The 17,941-nt window shown below is 42.7% G+C and overlaps 4 protein-coding genes across 10 annotated transcripts; 2 read left to right on the forward strand and 2 right to left on the reverse strand.

Annotated features, from left to right (window-relative positions):
* Positions 1–85: 85 nt before the first annotated feature.
* Positions 86–4,182, reverse strand: LOC116210559 (serine/threonine-protein kinase AFC2-like). Of its 4 annotated transcripts, XM_031544457.1 has the most exons (12): positions 3,982–4,181; positions 3,119–3,305; positions 2,639–2,665; positions 2,413–2,566; positions 2,279–2,327; positions 2,043–2,157; positions 1,829–1,920; positions 1,504–1,660; positions 1,365–1,429; positions 877–974; positions 670–772; positions 86–590 (listed from the first exon to the last, which is right to left on the reverse strand). In XM_031544457.1, exons 1-12 carry the CDS (start codon positions 4,072–4,074, stop codon positions 441–443), a joined length of 1,290 nt encoding a protein of 429 aa, XP_031400317.1. In that variant the 5' UTR covers positions 4,075–4,181; the 3' UTR covers positions 86–440. The 4 variants fall into 4 exon arrangements, with proteins under 4 accessions (XP_031400317.1, XP_031400318.1, XP_031400320.1 ...); XM_031544458.1 differs by lacking the exon at positions 3,119–3,305 and having other exon boundaries at positions 184–590; positions 2,413–2,552; positions 3,982–4,182; XM_031544460.1 differs by lacking the exon at positions 3,119–3,305 and having other exon boundaries at positions 184–590; positions 3,982–4,182.
* Positions 4,183–4,506: 324 nt separating this feature from the next.
* On the forward strand, positions 4,507–8,563 carry LOC116210556 (protein starmaker). Of its 2 annotated transcripts, none has more exons than XM_031544452.1 (4): positions 4,507–4,645; positions 5,047–5,424; positions 5,864–7,940; positions 8,134–8,563. In XM_031544452.1, exons 2-3 carry the CDS (start codon positions 5,069–5,071, stop codon positions 7,914–7,916), a joined length of 2,409 nt encoding a protein of 802 aa, XP_031400312.1. In that variant the 5' UTR covers positions 4,507–4,645; positions 5,047–5,068; the 3' UTR covers positions 7,917–7,940; positions 8,134–8,563. The 2 variants fall into 2 exon arrangements, with proteins under 2 accessions (XP_031400312.1, XP_031400314.1); XM_031544454.1 differs by having other exon boundaries at positions 4,608–4,749.
* Positions 8,564–8,732: 169 nt separating this feature from the next.
* On the reverse strand, positions 8,733–12,374 carry LOC116210557 (uncharacterized protein At3g49055). Its single transcript, XM_031544455.1, has 5 exons — positions 10,655–12,374; positions 10,473–10,549; positions 10,082–10,193; positions 9,797–9,913; positions 8,733–9,218 (listed from the first exon to the last, which is right to left on the reverse strand). Exons 1-5 carry the CDS (start codon positions 12,074–12,076, stop codon positions 8,865–8,867), a joined length of 2,082 nt encoding a protein of 693 aa, XP_031400315.1. The 5' UTR covers positions 12,077–12,374; the 3' UTR covers positions 8,733–8,864.
* A 1,834-nt stretch (positions 12,375–14,208) lies between these two features.
* On the forward strand, positions 14,209–17,860 carry LOC116211235 (E3 ubiquitin-protein ligase RGLG5-like). Of its 3 annotated transcripts, XM_031545522.1 has the most exons (13): positions 14,209–14,285; positions 14,396–14,538; positions 14,801–15,114; positions 15,488–15,572; positions 15,663–15,803; positions 15,875–15,988; positions 16,105–16,202; positions 16,375–16,454; positions 16,542–16,647; positions 16,769–16,896; positions 16,995–17,187; positions 17,346–17,402; positions 17,509–17,860. In XM_031545522.1, the coding sequence occupies exons 3-13, from the start codon at positions 14,857–14,859 to the stop codon at positions 17,587–17,589; spliced, it is 1,341 nt and encodes a 446-aa protein (XP_031401382.1). In that variant the 5' UTR covers positions 14,209–14,285; positions 14,396–14,538; positions 14,801–14,856; the 3' UTR covers positions 17,590–17,860. The 3 variants fall into 3 exon arrangements, with proteins under 3 accessions (XP_031401382.1, XP_031401381.1, XP_031401383.1); XM_031545521.1 differs by lacking the exon at positions 14,209–14,285 and having other exon boundaries at positions 14,365–14,538; XM_031545523.1 differs by lacking the exons at positions 14,209–14,285; positions 14,396–14,538 and adding an exon at positions 14,376–14,395.
* The last annotated feature ends 81 nt before the right edge of the window (positions 17,861–17,941 follow it).

Genomic DNA, 17,941 nt, shown 5'->3' on the forward strand with positions numbered 1-17,941 from the left:
AATCCACGGGATTTATGCAAGTCTAATCGATCTTATTCTGATGAACAAAAACTGTTATAATCTCTTTCTTACGACAAAGCGAGTATTTAGAAACCAAACATACTGTTATCTTAGTCGAACACAAATTGCAGGACAGGCAAACTGATTCCTACATGAAATTTCATCTTGCAACGGAAGGGAAACGGCATTTTCTTCTTGAATACATACACAACAATGTTCTCATGGTACAAAGACAAGAATATAAAGCTTTCATTGCGAGAGCTCAAGCAAGAAAAAGCACTAAAATTCTTAATGCTGGAACCTCAAGAAACTGCCTCCAGCTACTTCTTTTTTCTCTTCCACTACTGACAAGCAGCTCGAAGACCTGACAGCCCCTTAATGACCAACAAGCACAGTGACCGTTCGAGGAGAAAACCAAAGTTTATTTCGGACCTTCTTCTTTAAAACCTTCGCCCATACTCCCGACTAAAGAAAGGATGCCTGAGTGCATCATGAGCAGATAATCTGTCGGCTGGATCATATTTCAGGAGTCCTTGCAAGAGGTCAATTAGATCCCCAGCTGAGTGATCAACGTGCTGCATTACAATATTCTGCCAAAGGGGAAAAAGAAAGTCGATGTTACCACATCAGTCCCAGATATGAAAACCAAAAGCACTTTGAGACGAGGACCTGAAGACGAGGAAGCTTTAGAACAGCTTTAATGCTTTCTCGAGAGGCAGCCCCTTCAGGCCAATCAAGTCTACCCCTTCGGACATATTTCTCAGCAGGCCGACTAATGACAAGATCAACACAAAAGAGAGAAACAAACATGAGAACAGGATAAATAATTGAATGTCTCAGTATAGATTCAGAAAATTTGTAAAGCGGAACACGAACTCGACTCTTTTCAACATGTGTGGTGGCAATGGGCCTAAGACCCTTTCCATCATTGCGAGGTGCTCCAAGTTCTCGTGCGTCTGAAACAATGCTTCTCCCTGAGAATTTAGGAAAAAGTTTCAGGGAAAAAAAAAAAGCCATTTTTTATGCGAGCCATTCTCTTGTCAGCTATAATCCTACCAGCTTTCCTCACACCCTCTGACGAGGAAGGATCCATCTAAAAAATTCAAATTTAAGGTTTCAAGATTCAATTATTGGTCCTGTCACCAGATATGTAAGCATGTCTGGAAGAACCAACCAGATCCTTGCTCTCAGGTAAAACCATGGACTTCAACCCGTGTCACGTGGATCATATTCTCTTTTAGTACGATCATATTGGTTTTTTCTCATGCCAGAAGGAACAATCAACCTATACTCTATTTTTCAGTTAAGAAAAATATTATTGGTCCTGTCATCAGATAGGAGGGCAAGCTGTAAAGAGAACACACCGAGCACAACTCTACGAGGATACACCCAACACTCCATAGATCACAAGCATAACTCCACCCAAGTCCTGCAATGATCATTAGCTCACATCAGTCAACTTTATAAACTAAAGAATGAAATACGGCTCATTACTTCACTTACCAAGAATAACTTCCGGTGCTCGGTAGTGCCTCGTAGAGACAATATAGTTGTGTTTACGTAGCCCATTGGCCGTGCTTCCAAAATCGATGACCTTTATGGCACTCGACTTTGGCAACCTCTTGTAGCAAGTTCCTTCTCTTGGTGATCGGGATGAAACCTGTAGCATCACATTACAATCCAGATATGAGGTATCATTTGATATTAAAAAGCAGCAAAAACTAAAAGGTGAAGAAGGACATTGAAACTATCGACATATTTTCTGCTCGTAGCTAAAGATCAACTAAAAAAACAAAAACAATCCGACTGCGAAGAACAAGGGATATACCTTATAATCGGGTACTTTCACATAATCTGATGAAACAAACAATATGTTCTCAGGCTTCAGATCAGTATGGATGAGGTTCAGATTGTGCATAACTGCAAAATTAAAAGAATTCACAAGAAGCATGTCTTAGCGAAATGGTTTCTTCGGTGCATTTGACTTTGAAGAATGGGCACTCCAAAGAAAGTAAAAAACTGAGAGAGTATTAGCTACTCACATGCTACACATTCCAAAAGCTGCCTCCCAAGTTCCCGTACAAGATCAACTGGGAAAGGGCGATAGTTATTTTTTCGGAGAAAATCATACAAACTTGGTCCAAGCATCTCAAACACCTGATAAAACCAACAACCACAATTTACAGAATTCAACCCCCTATAGCTCGTAATCAGAGAAATAAAGCAATCTGAATGGTTCATGACTAGTACACCAAAAAGAAAAGATCCAAGAACTTACAATACATATATGATTACGATAGTCAAACCAATTCCGTATTTGAACACAACTGCAAAATCAATCAAACCCAACAAATGAGCAAATGACTACAAAAGAAGTTAAGGCATGTCTGGATGAATGGGAAAGGCCCTTACTGACAGCCATTTCTGTCATATCTTCCAAGCAATTGGAGCACGTCTATTTCAACCATTGCTGCTTCACGGTATTTTTTTATACTTCGCACGACTTTTATGGCGACCATCTCCCTTGTTTCTCTATCCCAACATTCCAATACCTGTCCAAATGTGCCTGTATGTAAAGCTTGTTAGACATAAGTCATCAATTTTTAACATCCTGACAGTAAGATGTGCTGAGACCAACCTTCGCCAATTTTTCTACTGATTTTATCTGCAGGTACAGAAACAAAAGGTATAAGCCAAATCAGAATAAAGTTTAACAAGTAAAGGAAAGATGGAAGGCAGATAATAAAATTTTAAGAGAAAACAAGTTTCATCAATTGTAATCAAAACCTAAGAAATATGAAGACAATAATGTAATTAAAAATGGATGGAGGAAAGGAAATCACAATAGTGAGGACATAGAATGAAAAGTGAAATACATTACTAGATCTACGCATTGAAGTTGGAATCAACTGTTTCAAGAAAAGTGATTTTCACATTATTGAGTTGAAGCATTTTGAAATTTGAACCCTATCAAAAGTGAGGCTATCACACCTTAAAAAATTCTTCACACGGCGTATATCCCCGCACTAATAGGAATAAGTAAATAGACATTCAGACGATGTAACATGTATTAAAAATTAAAATGGAGGAAATCCCAGTGATGATGGAGTGTAATTACAGCGAGGAGTTAAATTATCTCCAACAGCAAACATGTAATGCCCATCCTTGTCATCATCTCGCCACGGGGGAGAACCTTTTTGATCCAATGCCTTCAAAAAAAGACTAGCATGGTCTGGGAGTACCCTTGGAGGTCCATAGCTCGTACCATTTCCGAGATCTTGCCCACAACAACCTCCTGACTGAGCCTACACACAGCCCCATTCACACTCCACTAAACCATTAAAAGTTCAAAACCCACCACTTTCCTCAAAATTATTCAGGCTTCAATATACCAATTAGTTCATCGAATTCTCATAAAGAAGCACAAAATCCAACAGCATAAACATATAGACCAGCCTCCTCATGGAATTTCATGCATTTGCACTGTTCCTTAATTTTATGCAAATAATCAATTGTTCATCCCATTCTAGCTTTTAGTCATGCTATAAAAATTTTCACAAATTTAGATCTAATTCTCCATGAAATAGATATCATAATTTTAATTCCTAAATGAACGATTCATCTTCTCAAAAAAAAAAAAAATCTTATTCCCTCGGCTCCCAAAGGTAAGAAAAAACCTAACTTCCACCAAATTCAGCCCCCAAGAAGCAAGATTTCAGACCGAATTAACAAAATTTAAACACAAAAAGGAAATCCCAGATCGAATCAGACAACCTCTGCGAGGAATTGAAGACAGCAGAAGCTTTCCATTTGCAAAATCCGTTAATTTACCGCCGAAATGCTTACGACAAGCTAAATTATTAAACATTCCGTATGGAATTCCACCTCCCCATCGACCAAGATACCGTCAGAAAATCCTTCCCGAAACCACGGAAGATGGAAGAAGGAGGAACAAAGAGCTGAAATTGAAGGAGGTTATACCTTGGACAGAGATTCCCAAGCTAACCTGGGCCTCTTCCTCGGCCGGCGATCCATGTGACTGTGAGGGAACTGAGAAACGTAATCCATTTCCATGAAAAATCCTTCTCTCCGGATTTGATGATCGATCGTGAGCAGAGCTCACGCGATCGAAATCGAAGGACTTTTGCCCCCTTCCCCCTCCCTTTTTTTTTTTTCTTTTTTTCTTTCTTTTTTTGGCAAGAAGATTGGGGAAAAAAAAAAAAACCCGGATTCTTCGTGAAACCGTGGCCGCCGTCCGATCTATTACCAGGAGCTTATATTAGCGGTTCGATGAGGGGGCCTTGTTAGAATCAGTCGAACCAGGGTAAGGTAACCCTGGTTGGGTTAAGCTAACCACAGGTTAGAGCATATTATAGTGGAATATGCTGGAGCCATACCATGGGCCCAAAAGATATGTATGGGCCAGGCCCATTATGTGTGCCTATGGGCCTCGTGGGCCCAATTGCGGTCCCTTCTCTGAGCCCGAACGCCGACTCTGCGACGTCGTCTTTTTCACCGTGGGAACTCAGATATTCATATCAATATCATCTGACAATTGCTCTCCCCTCTTTTTCATTTTCCAGTAAGAATTTCTCTCTCCTCTCCGGATCTTCACCGCTGATCGCCGCCGCCGCGTCGCCGGAAGGTTCTCCCTCCCTCTCTCTTTGTCGTGGTTTTTTGCGCCGGTCTGCCTTGTGCTGTCCAGGTCGCTTATTCGTGTCGGAAAGCTCGAAGTGGACATCTAATTGAGTAATTTTTACGAGCTTCGCTTACTGTATGGCTGCCCTAACCCTAATTTGGGTAGAACGATTCGTGCCTTCTCTTTGTCATCTGTGATCGATACTTTGAAATAATTTTGGCCGATTAGTGAGTTTGTTGATCGTTCTGGGGACCATCGTGTTCGCAATTGTTCATTCTTTGAGCTCCCGGTTTTGATCAATTCGATTTCATCGTAATTTGCAAATTCTGTAAGTTCAGCTCGATTGCATGCTTTACCTCGGAGCTGATGATTTTCTGTTTGGTTTTTGCTTCTGGGGATTGGAGCAGCGCTCGAACTTTGAAGTGAAAGATGTATAACGGGATTGGGTTGCAGACCCCCAGAGGGTCTGGAACGAATGGATACATTCAGACTAACAAGTTCTTCGTGAAGCCGAAGACTGGGAGGGTTGCTGAGAACACTAAGGGGTTCGAGGGTGACCAGGGCACGGCTGGTGTCTCTAGGAAACCCAACAAAGACATACTTGAGCATGACCGGAAGCGGCAGATTGAGCTCAAGCTTGTTGTGCTTGAGGACAAGCTTACCGATCAAGGGTACACTGAAGCTGAAATTGCCGAGAAGCTTGCAGAGGCTAGGAGGACTCTTGAAGCGGCTGTTGCTGCTGAGGCTAGTGGAGAACCCGGTGCCATTGTAGTTGCTGATACAAAGTAATTTCTCTCTCTCTCCTTCTCACTCCCTCTCTCTCTCTCATTGGGATACACAAACATGTCCAGAAAATGTAACATGAAACCTTTCCAGTTAGATGCCTAGCATTGCTTAGGGGGATTTTCTTTCTTGAGTTGTAACCAAGTTGTTTAATTGGTTCCTCATGTTGACTACCTATTCTTCAAGTTTCTGTTGCATATTTTGGAAAAATAATTGAATATTGGATAGTGGATGATCTGTCGAAGATCCTAAAAAATGGAGAAATAAAAAACCCACAAACTTATCTATGGGTTTGTAGCAATTACAGCAGCTTACAATATTCAGCAAGTAGTTTTCTTGTCTTGGGTTTAAGCACTGGCTGATTTTTAGGCTTGTCTAGTGTTTATTGTTTATAGGGATCTCTTTCAGGGTGTCATGTTAATATTTGTGGTATTTTTTCAGGGTTTCCGATACCCAAACACACCAAATTGCTGCTAGAAAGGAGAAGCAAATGGAAACATTCAGGGCTGCTCTTGGCATAGGCCTTACCAAAGATAACTCAGAAGAGACAGAAGAGGAACCTAAAGGAGCCCAGAAAAGTGGGCAGCATGAGAGACGGGAACATAATTTTTTGGATAGAGAATATAGTAGGACGAAACAGAACAAAGAGAAGTCTAAACGTGAGGAGGATGATGAAAGAAAGGGCGCTAAAGATGTGAAGAGGAGGAAGAAAGATGGCAAGTTGGAAAAGGATGAGGATGATTCTTCAGACTCGGAGAGCAGTAGGCAGCGAAAAAGGACTGAGAAGAAGCGCCGCAAAGATTCACATCGGACTAGTTTCGAGAGTGGTTCTGATACTGAAAGTGGTGAATTGAAGCGAAAGAAATCAAAGAAGCAGAAGAGTAGGAAAAATGAGTCTGAAGAATCTGATTCCGAGTTGGACAGTGATCCTGCTGGCAAGAACCGTTCTAGAAAGGAGGCCGATCGGTACAAGAAATCAAAGCTGCACAGCAAAAGCAGAAAATATGAGTCTGAAGAGTCAGATTCTACCAGTGATAGTGATGCCAAAGAGGCTAACAGGTACAAGAAATCAAATAGGCATAGCAAAAACAGAAAATATGAGTCCGAAGAATCTGGCTCTAGCAGCGATAGTGATGGTTTTGCCAAAGTGGCTGACAGGTACAAGAAATCAAAGAAGCGCAGCACAAGTAGAAAGTATGAGTCTGAAGAACCGGACTCTGCCACAGATAGTGATGGTATTGCCAAGGAGCAATCTAAAAAAGAGGGCAATAAGTACCAGAAATCTCGTCAGCATTTTGACTTTGATGATGATCACTATTCCGGTAGAGGCTCACGTGAGCAACAGTCTAAGAAGGAGCAGCATGCTAGAAGTAGCAGACGGCATGACTCTGAGGATGAGTCTGATGGTGAAAGAGAGATGGAAGGACAAAAAGACCCTCCCAAGGAACAAAACAGTGAGCGGAGGCGAGTGCTTGACTCTAGATTAGATGATCAACGTAAGAATTCTGATGTGAGGCCTGAGAAAAGTAGGAGATATGAGATGGAGAGGGATTCGATCGATAGATCTGTTAAGCATGGAAAGGAGGAAGTTGACAGATCTGTTAAGCACAGAAAGGAGCAAGTCATGGAAAAGCAACAGAAGAAGCAAGATTCTGATTCTGATTCTGATTCAGGCAGTGGTAGCGAAGCATATAGGCGTCAAGATAGGTGGCATGATTCTTCTGACAGTGACTCTGATAGCAGTTTCGGTCGTAGAAAGGGTGGGAAGAACACAGGCACAGGGAAATCAGTTCAAAAGGCACCGACATCATCAACCCCCAGCAGTTCTACTGATGGTTCTCATGATACGAGTACTGACAGTAGTTCGCCTGACAGTTCTGATGGTCATAAACGCAGCAAAGTTGGGGGAAGTACTAGGTTGGGATCAGCTGCAGGTGGGACTGAAGAGGGCAGACAAAGAAGCCATCCTATAAAGGACAATGAATCTGATGCCCTAAAGAAGTTGGGGGACACATATCCATCCGCTGATAAGCGCACTCAAAGGAGTGACCTGTCTAGGGATTATGATCGTGATGGGCAAAGGGATGAATACTCACGATCACGCAGATTCAGGGGTGGACGGGGCGATAATAGTGACCTGAGTGGTGGAAATCGCAATAGAGATGATGGGCAGAGTGGCAGATGGGGGGAGGATAAGGACTATGAAAGGCGTGGGGGAGAAAGAAGGCATGGTCTAGATGAAGAGGCTCGTGAAGGGAGAAGAAGCGGAAGAGATGATGAATATTATGCAAGGCAATCGAGGGATTATGAGGACCAGCAGCATGCCAGTAGAAAGCGGAGTGCAAGGGAGGAAGAGGATCGCAGATACGGAGGGCGTGAGTCAGACTCCAGAATGGACTCACATAAGAGATCTCGGTATGATGAATCTGATAGGTGGGAAGAAAGGAGATCTGAGCACGAGTTGCGTTATTCTCGGGACAAGCGTCGAGATTAGATATGATTCCCTTTTGGATGTCCGGTGAGTTTGAATTTTGGTTCTGCTGTTGTGCACTGGTCTGTTCTCTAACATGAACTTTGATATCCAATTTTTAATTTTTGTAGAATCCCTGGCTAACATCATTAGGCTTGAACTTTATTGTTTTCATTCATATCATCTGTCTTTTCCCTTCATTTTCTGCGATTGATGCTAATGTCGTATTTGATTCTTTCAGGGGCAGTACCAGTAAGATGCAATTGTGTCCAAGGTCAATGAATTGTAAGCTTGAATGGGATCCGTCTTTCCAGCTCAAGTTAATTGTATCCCTCGCTCTGGCATGAAGGTTGGAGGAGGTGCCATGGTGGATTGGAACTTCATGGAGGCTGCATATAGTATACGCTCAATCGGAGCTTCTTAGATTCAGTCGCCTTTCATTTAGTATGGGCTCCTTTTTTATGTTGATGCTTTTGCGTATGTTGCTTAAATACTCGGTTTGTACCCATTTCCGTTTAGTGTGATTACTGCTTTGGTATGGTTACTCGTAACGATATACCATGTTGAGATCATTTAGGATTGGTTGTACGTACTGCTGCGTCGTTGATTTTGAATGTCCGATTGAACCAAATGACTTTGCAAAAGAATTTGATGATGTTTCTCTTTTGCAATGGATCTTTGTGTTCCAGGAGGATTTCTCAGAGGAACGATCACATATCATCCTTGCTATGGAGTATCTTCATTCTACAGAGCATTGAGATGGTATTCTGATACTATAATTTCTATAGTATGAAGCAGCGGAACAAGAAACAATGCCTTACGCGCCATCGAGATGCCGCATCAGTGAACAACGCAGACCTTTATGAAGAACAAAGCAACTTAATGCAAGCACTCGTGATTTCTCCTTTTTTGCTCAACAGCGTCGAAATAATTACATCAGATGAAAGCTGTGGGTTTTCTTTAGTGAAATCATTATAAAAATGGTTCGGAAAGCTCCATCTCGTTAGAGCTCTGTTGTGGGGCCTCGGATCTTTGGATTCCCACAAAGTCCAGCCCGAGCCATTGCCAAGGCCAGCACACATACCGTGGACCGTTCCTAGACCGCCTGGCGTCCCTCTGCGATTCGGACTCCTCGAGTTGATGGGTCAATTCTTCTACCCTATCTCTTAACCTCGAGGCTCTCAAGTCGGCCAACCTCAGCGACTTCTCGGCTGCGTCTCTTGCAGCCATGGCAGCGGCCGCCGTCTCTTCCTTGAATTTCAGCTTCTTTTCAAACTCCAACATGGCCTGCTTTGCCTCCTCCAGCTCTTGCTTGAGAGTGGCCAACTGCAGGGACATATAACTGGACAACTTAAAAACAAGAATACCCCCGTGTTTCAACTCTTAACGGAGTTCCACTAGTAATGAGATTGTCAGTTAGCTACAAGCAAACGGAGGAAGGGAAGTCTTGATACTTGCTCGATTCTAAACATCCGGAGCTCGATAACTCTATATTTGATGGTCAACTTCCCTCCCGTAGTCGAGAACTCTGCTTGCTCATTCTATAGTATCTTGGCGAATAGGAATAAGGTAGTTCTTAACTGTAAGAACGCTGCTCCAGCTCAATATACTTCCCATCCCCCAGACAAAACCCCAATTTCTTCTTTTTCCAATCGCAAACAGGATGGCCTTTTGTAATTCTATACACTCAAAAACCTATACTCTGTGAAGCCAATACTTTGAATATTTGCATCTACATGGTACCTACACTATCACTTGATTTGAATCCAATATGGATCCGTCTTCCCAGCGATGAGAACTATCACCTAGTGATGTAACAAACCGAGTTACCCACAAAATGACCAGGCACTACTTATATGTTTGATAGTTGGACTAAAAAATTAGAGCCAATTAAAAAACCAAACCTGTGCTGTCAATTCTTGCTCGACTGCTCCTCCAGCAGCAGCTTCTTGCTCTGCCGCTCCTTTCCATCTAGCTATTTCTTCTTCGGCAGAGGCAATATCCATCATCAGCCCTTCGATCTAAAAATCCCAAACACCATTTCAATAAATTGATTAAACATAATTTCCGTGATTCATGACCACATGGCTTAGTGTAAACGATGTCTGTATTGCCTATCAGGTTGATGATATTCACAAGCTAACTTAAGGGGCATAAAAGGAACATGCAAAATCCGTAGGGGAACTCACACTTTCGTTTGCCACCCTCTCCTTCTCTTCCAGTTCCTCTATCCGAAGCTTTCTGTTATTGAGCTCCTTCACTTGTGCCTCTACATGTTGTTTAAGTGAACTTAACTCTGCCCTTAATCCAGCAAAGCAGCACACAAAACAGAACGGTCAGTACTACAATCTCGGATTTCTCCTATTACTCAATCACCAGTTCCCATTTACTGAATCTCCACCAGCTAGGAAAAGAGAAGGCAGAGAGACAACTGAAGAAACATTTGGATCAAATAATCTACTAAACAGGCCAAAGATATTGAAGGCACCATGAACCACAAAGTCAAATATTCAACAGATCCAACAACCGAGCAGAACGAAGTGAGTGTGTTTCCAGGACATAGATGACTAGGAAAGATACCTCAGCTCCTCTATGCAATGTCTTTGATCAATGATCTCAAGTTGAGATTCCTTAATAATATTCTCCAAAGCACCAGCCTGTGAAGCCACGAGCAAGATATATGGAGTCAGGTGACAAGTACAAATTAGACTTTTCCAGATCAAAGGAAAAAGGTCAATTATGTTTGGATAAGTGGAACTGACCAAAGTGTATATTTCATCTTCTCGCTTCTCCAGCGTTTTTGCTTCAGTGGCAGCTGAAGCTTTCTTATCTCCCAAATGTTTGCTAAATTTGAACTCAATTCCGGCCTCCCTTAAGCCATTCTCAGCAACCTGAAGCAACTCATTGGTTCGAGAAGATGGGTCCAATGCCATCCTCTTTGAAAGCGCGCTTCTAAGCAATGATCCGATTTGCTCTTTTTCCTTCACCAACCGATCTACTGTTTCATTTATACCCTTTATCTCAAGATTCTTCTCGTCTACTAAATCCTTAGTCTTTTCTACGACAACCCTCATCAATTCATAAATGGACTTCGTCCCTGCTAATGAAGCATGTATATTTTCCTCCACATCTGTGTCCTGTGGGAGAAACAGGGATCCGGATAAGTCCGACTGATCTGAATTACTGGCGTCAACTATCTTAATAACATCACAAGCCTTTTCATGAATCTTCGTCACAAAATCCAGCTGTTCAATCAAAAAGGGTCTTAGCATTTCCATCCTCGATTCCAAACTATTCAATTTATCATCAATCTCCCCGACAAATTCTTTCAACTCAGAATTCTCCCTCTCCAACAGATTCACTTTCTCCATCATCACTCTCTCAGTGTCAGCAATTGTCTCGTCCTTTTCGCCCACAGCCTTCTCCAAACTCTCTAACGCACCGCTCTTCTTTGCAACCTCTTCCTTCAACCTGCTGATGGCCGCTTCGAGCTGTGAAACCTCAATTGCAATCTCATAGTTCCTCTGCTCCATCTGTTCCCTCGCTTCATTCCTGGACTTCTCTGCCACATTGACCTGCCTAACAAGCTCCTCAACAATCTCATTAGTCCTCTTAATGACTCCGTATGCAATTGCAGCCAGTCCTGTGTACTTCTGCGACCTCGGCAATCCTCCCGCAGAGAAATTCTTAAAGTTACTCACTTTCCCCGATATCTTCTCAATGCCAGTCACGAGCATATGAGCAGAACTCTCAATTTCCGATTTCAAGTTATCCTTAGACTTCACCGTCTCATCTAATTGTCTCGCGATTTGATCCTTCTGGCTCAAAGCGTCATCTTTCACCCGACTAGCATCCTCCAACTCCGCAGATATCTTCTCCTTCCACTGCAGAAGCTCCTCTTTCTCGCGCAGGGCCTCATCCCTCTCTCTCGTGCATTGATCCCGCTTCTTAATCGCCTCGTGGGCGAGCGCCTTCAGGCGGCCGAATTGGACCTGCAGCTCGGACTTAGAGTTCTCCGCGGCCGCACGGGCCTGCCTCTCGCGGTCGAGCTCTGTCATCAGCTCCCGGAACCTCTCCACCGATAAGTCCTCCGGGGAGGGCTCCGAAATGGTGATTGGCACCGGATCGTCTCCTTCCACGTCACTAAGGACGGCATCGGGATCCTCATCGCCAGCAGCTGCCATTGCAAATTCGAGAATTCTGGATCAACCGCCGCTAGCCGGTCCGATCAAATACCATCGCCAGCGGCGACTTTATGTCAATCCGGAACAGCTGCTCCAATTATACCCCACCAAAAGCCAGAATCCTAGAGCTCCAGCAGGAGGAGGAACAGTTCAATCAATTCCGGCGAGCAGCGCGGGAAGCGTTTTCCGTCTTCTGGGATCGGAATCGGGGAATTGAACGGAAGCGGATCGTACCTTAGGGGAGAAGAAGAAGAAGAGAAAGAGAGCAAGGACGGACGAAGGGGTGCCGAAGCTACCAACCAGTCTCCTCTGTCTTTTTCAGGAAATAATAATAAATAATTAAATAATTATTATTCAGAAAATAGGAAAATAAAAATATTAATTTTAATAATTAATCTGATGTTTGTGTTCGGTGTGGTGCAGTGTACGGTAAGAGGTCAACTAAATTCTGCCACGTGGTATTATCAGATCAAGTTAGATAGTTTACTTTGACCTCTGGACAAGCATAGTATGTGGGAGAATTGAATTGGGTGTTAAGGTCAATGTGAGCTCCATATTCGACTAAGTCGAGGGGGGAATACATTCGAATAAAATTTTTTACTCTAATTAATTAACTCTATTCTTTTTCGAAATTTAACACTACTACGATCATTACTATTTTATCTTTTTTTTTTTTCATTTGATAACAGTTTTTCACTCATATTTTTTCCTAATCAAATAAATTATCTATCTATTTTCACACACATATATATATATATATCTTTTCACCAATCTATATGCCTGCAACACTTGCAATTATTAAAAAAAATCAAATTGAGTTGAATCATGATCCAATTTGAAAACCAAATGCAAGCTGACATATTTTTTCTTTCTTGAAATATTAATCACACGAGTCGTATCGATGTTGGACACTGGGTGCGCTCAATCACATATAATATAAGCTCTACTTTCTTAAATGATATCTATTTTAAGAACAACCATCTTGAATTTCAATGAGATAAATTTTGTGTTATTTAATTTCGTCAAATTCTAAGTAACACGGAAACATGTTGACCGTGACTATTTTATCATGCCATATTGGCCTCCTCGAACCTAGATCGAGATGGGTTGGATTCAGTCTCTTTTCGCCTCATCGGAGGCCATGTTGGGCTGACTCAATGGACCTTTGGGCTTTCCGAACACTGTACCGTTCTTCATGTGGCCACTGCGCCTCCTCCAAGACCAACTTCACGGTCTCCAAATCAGCCCATAGCAACTTTGCAACTTCCCAATTGTCCCGACCAAAACGCTCGAATTGCCCCGACCGAAACCCTCGATTTCCATAACCGGCTATCTAACGGATAGTCCGCCAGACACCTTTCCACTGAACGGCACATCGACTCATCGAGTCTGACGTAAACGAACACGACCAACAAGAACAAGATACGGGAAATGCCGAACTTAAAACCAGTCCGTCTAGATGGTCTCGCAAGCCTTCTTGGGGCCCATGAGAGGTGTTTTGATCCATGGGCGCATTCAAGTGTGCACCAATTTCTTGACGAAAGCCGACCCATCGGTCGCAGGCTGACACGTGCCACTTGATTTTCATGAATCTGAACGAAAGGACCACGCCGCACCTACCAAATCCGAATCCGTGCACGTTAGATGCACGTTAGATAGGAGAACTTTCCATACCCGCTTGACTTCGGCGTAGACTAAGAAAAATGAGGTCTTCGCGATACAATTTCCTAGCACTGTCGTCCAATCCCGTAAGTCTCGAGACATATATCCAATCAATCAAATTCTATCATTAAAACATGCTATCTGCAATTTCCAGCCTTTCTATGAGTTCGTTCGCGCAGCATTCTCGAACCACAAGAATCATGCCCCACCCATACACTCCACATACCCTCCAAGAGACTCAATATGACACCATCAATCAATCACTGTCGAGAAAAGGATGCATTTTTCCGTCAGGCCTACAAAGACAACGTTTGATCCGGTTGAGTTTTCTTGGAAATATTCAATCGAACAAGCAATGTGACAAGCAAGAATCACGCGGAAACAAAAAAAAAAAAAAACCCCGTAATAAATAATTGATGCATAAATTTCGCGGGACGGAATCTGATATTGGGGGACTCTTGGGATCGGCTACAGATAAGGATCGGGCATCCCCTGATTTTGTTCAAGATTTACAAAAAAAAACACGTTGGATTAGGAAGGAAACAAGGTTTGACTTTTCTCCCGGTTTTCTATAAGTATACATACATACATATATATATATATATATATATATAAGATATCGCTGATTGATTAGTGGGGTGGTTCCTTGCTCTGCAGGTAACGTGCAGGATTCACCTATCTTCATTTCTTCAACTCCGCAAATTTCATCGCACCCAGCAGTTTTTTAGAAGAAAGAACAAGTTTTTAAGGTTATTTCCGGTTCCAATCGCTGTCTCTCGAAGGATTTCTCCGACTGTCAGGTAAACGGTTTGCTCGATTGCTTGCCCTGTTGGTGTCTCTGTGTAAATTTGAAGCGGTCGTCTCGAGCCGCCGTCGTTTTCTTGGTCGCCGTTTCATATGTGTGTGATTGAGTTTTCATTGAACTCGGCAAAAAATTGAATTTTTGGGGTTGCCCGGGAATTCTCAGAAGTCAACCATCACAGTTTCTTGGTTGTTTCACTCTGTTGATTAGGCATTGAAGAAAAACTCTGCGTGATGATTGATATATAAGTCTGCCTGCAGGGGAGAAGGGTCCATCCGAAGAATCTGCGGATTGATTTTGTGAAGAATAAGGTTTAATGGGAGGGAAAGGATCGAAAGGGAGTTCAAGGAGGTCGTTCGGCGGAGGCTTTGGGGCAGTTGATCGGTGGAGCCAATACGGGACCTCGCCGTACAGCCAGCAGGATCAGTACTACACGCCTCAGCATCACTACGCGCCTCCTCCTTCCTCGTCTTCGTCGTCCTCTTATGGTTACGGGGCGCCGACCCCTCCGCGCCAGAAGAGGCTTGAGAGGAAGTATTCGAGGATCGCCGACAACTACCGCTCCTTGGACGAGGTTAGATTGCTCTTCCCAGCTGCTGAAAGTGTTTTTGCTGTTCTTTAGTATGAAGGATGAGAATACACTGTACAGTTCGTGTCCATCCAATTTCATCAAACATGGAATCGAGGTGTTTAGGAGCTCCTTTGGGCGAACTTTGCTGAATCATATTAGTTATGATCAGGGTCGGAAATTGAAATGGCCTAGTGCTCAGATGGCAAATTGTTGCGACTTTACGAACTCTAGATGTGGATATAGATATTCTAATTACCACTTTGAAGTTGTTGAGTTTTTGTATTTGCGTCTACACTCAATTTTTCCTAGTGATTCTGATCTGCCTTACGAAAGTCTGTTCAGAGTCTCAGTTGTAATGATCATAATCTGGAAACAGGTGACTGCTGCACTTGCCCAAGCTGGTCTCGAGTCTTCCAACTTAATCGTCGGTATTGATTTCACGAAGAGCAATGAGTGGACAGGTTTGCATGCTCTATTCTCATCCTGCTTGCGGGACAAATACCGATATAACTCCAAGTTTCATCTGCTTACCGCATTTTTCACTGCATCAGGTTCCAGGTCATTCAACCGCAAAAGCCTTCACCATATTGGGAATGATCCCAATCCTTATGAAGAAGCAATCTCTATCATCGGGAAGACTCTGTCTGCATTCGATGAGGATAACTTAATCCCTTGTTATGGATTTGGAGATGGTATGCTGATTTTATGCTACTATATTTCCTATGATTCTGAAAAGATTGCTGATTGTAATTTTCCTGTGCAGCAACAACACATGATCAAGATGTCTTCAGTTTCTACCCTGAAGATAGATTCTGCATTGGTTTCGAGGAGGTTCTGACTCGATACAGAGAAATAGTTCCTCGCCTTCGGCTTGCAGGTGCCAGACCTAACAGCAATGCATTCAATATGTCTCTGTTTTTGTCCCCTTTTAAGTATTATCTCCACTTTTACTGATCTACATACAGATAATGATATTATTTTTTGCTGCGGCAGGTCCCACATCTTTTGCGCCTATCATTGAGATGGCCACGACGATCGTCGAGCAGAGCAGTGGCCAGTACCATGTGTTGCTGATAATTGCTGATGGACAGGTACATGTTTTAAACCAACCATGCGCAATTTACCATGAGAATAACTATCGAGAATGTTACGCTCGAGACTTGAGAAGCTTTTGTGCAATAGCATAGTGTTTTCTTAAGGGCGTAAATCTCTCAATTTCTATCATACATGCTTTCTGTCTAGTCTTACCCTGTAGCCTTTCAGGTGACAAGGAGTGTCGATACACAGACGGGCCAGCTCAGTCCACAAGAGCAGAAAACGATCAATGCAATTGTCAAAGCAAGGTGAGTCCTAATTATTTGAAGCTCCAGTTTGCTTCTCCCCCCCTATTTTCCAGCAAAACATTTATTTATTAATGCATTTGGTTGCAGCAACTACCCTTTGTCGATCGTTCTAGTTGGGGTCGGTGATGGGCCTTGGGACATGATGAGGGAGTTTGATGATAACATTCCTGCTCGGGCCTTCGATAACTTCCAGGTAAATTCCTCAGCCCTGGTTCAACATTTATTTTGAATGCGCTATTTGGCATGTGTTGTCATCTTATAATCTGGATTTGACGCTTGCCATTGGATAATATTGATTTTCATGTCTATATTAGTTTGTCAACTTCACGGAAATCATGTCCAAGAACACCAATCCGTCACGGAAGCAGACAGAGTTTGCTCTGTCCGCACTAATGGAAATACCTTCTCAGTACAAAGCGACTCTCGAGCTTGGCATATTGGGGTAAGCACTTTATTTTAATCTAGTTATCTGACAGATCTTTAATCCTCCATTCCCGTATGTTCTTAATGAATTGATCTCGTTCTGATCTCATGGAGCAGCCAGCAAAATGGGGCTTCACCGGACAGGATCCCTCTTCCTCCACCTGTTTATGGGTCCTCTTCATTTAACAATCGGCCAAAACAGCCGAGCCGCATGAACAGCTTTCAGCAGAATGAAACTCAACATTATTACAGTGGATACAGCTCCCCGATCAGCACTGCCCCTCCTGCAAGCACTTCTTATGATACTCAGGTGAATGAACCTACGAATTATTTTACCCTGACTTGGTTTTTGTTCTACATTGCAATCGGCAGGACTAAATAGTTAGCAACACCGAATCTCTTTTGGCAACGCATATGCAACTATCATTTTTAAAGATCCATACTGAAGCTTCTTTTTGGTTTGGACAGATTTGCCCAATATGTCTAGCTAATCCGAAGGACATGGCCTTTGGTTGCGGTCATCAGGTACGTACGTTTGGGTAATTCTGCTTTAGCTCATCACGTGAATATTTCATGGTTTCATTCAGAGAAGAATCACACTAACCTCCTCTTCCTTTTGTATGAATTGCAGACGTGTTGCGCGTGTGGTGAAGATTTACAACTATGTCCCATCTGCCGTAGTTCCATTCAAACCCGAATAAGGCTTTACTGACAATGTCCTCTGGGTTTAGGTGTCGACAATATTTTTTTGCGTCCCATCAGTTATGTACAGGAGATAAATTGCAGCTTACTCCCTTCAGAAGTTCGATGGCTTTTTAGAGAATCATTCTATAAGATTGGACTAAATGAGGAGGTTCAGGGGTTGTACAGCGTCATCCGAAGCTTTGTTCTATTATTTCTTCGAAAAATGGATATATTCGAGTTATGTTTTATCGGGTAGCTCGAAGAGTGAAGTCACTGGTTAGCCTTAGCTTTCTGCTTCATTATAATTCTTCCATTTTTTATTGTCTCTCTCAGTTCATTGCTTTCCCGCAGCGCAAGCAATGCTTCCGTTGTTCTCCTGC

Source organism: Punica granatum, chromosome 6, assembly GCF_007655135.1.
Source record: "Punica granatum isolate Tunisia-2019 chromosome 6, ASM765513v2, whole genome shotgun sequence".
NCBI classification, from domain to species: Eukaryota; Viridiplantae; Streptophyta; class Magnoliopsida; order Myrtales; family Lythraceae; genus Punica; species Punica granatum.

Coding starts and splice junctions, on each gene's coding strand:
- LOC116210559 (XM_031544457.1), bottom strand. CDS start 4,074: ATGGAAATGGATTACGTTTCTCAGTTCCCTCACAGTCACATGGATCGC. Junction 2,328..2,412: donor TATGACAGAAATGGCTGTCA/GTAAGGGCCTTT, acceptor TTGATTTTGCAG/TTGTGTTCAAATACGGAATT. Junction 1,661..1,828: donor TGAAAGTACCCGATTATAAG/GTATATCCCTTG, acceptor GTGATGCTACAG/GTTTCATCCCGATCACCAAG.
- LOC116211235 (XM_031545522.1), top strand. CDS start 14,857: ATGGGAGGGAAAGGATCGAAAGGGAGTTCAAGGAGGTCGTTCGGCGGA. Junction 15,989..16,104: donor TCCTCGCCTTCGGCTTGCAG/GTGCCAGACCTA, acceptor TTGCTGCGGCAG/GTCCCACATCTTTTGCGCCT. Junction 16,455..16,541: donor AATGCAATTGTCAAAGCAAG/GTGAGTCCTAAT, acceptor ATTTGGTTGCAG/CAACTACCCTTTGTCGATCG.
- LOC116210557 (XM_031544455.1), bottom strand. CDS start 12,076: ATGGCAGCTGCTGGCGATGAGGATCCCGATGCCGTCCTTAGTGACGTG. Junction 10,550..10,654: donor AAGATGAAATATACACTTTG/GTCAGTTCCACT, acceptor GTGGCTTCACAG/GCTGGTGCTTTGGAGAATAT. Junction 9,219..9,796: donor AGCAAGAATTGACAGCACAG/GTTTGGTTTTTT, acceptor ATGTCCCTGCAG/TTGGCCACTCTCAAGCAAGA.
- LOC116210556 (XM_031544452.1), top strand. CDS start 5,069: ATGTATAACGGGATTGGGTTGCAGACCCCCAGAGGGTCTGGAACGAAT. Junction 5,425..5,863: donor ATTGTAGTTGCTGATACAAA/GTAATTTCTCTC, acceptor GTATTTTTTCAG/GGTTTCCGATACCCAAACAC.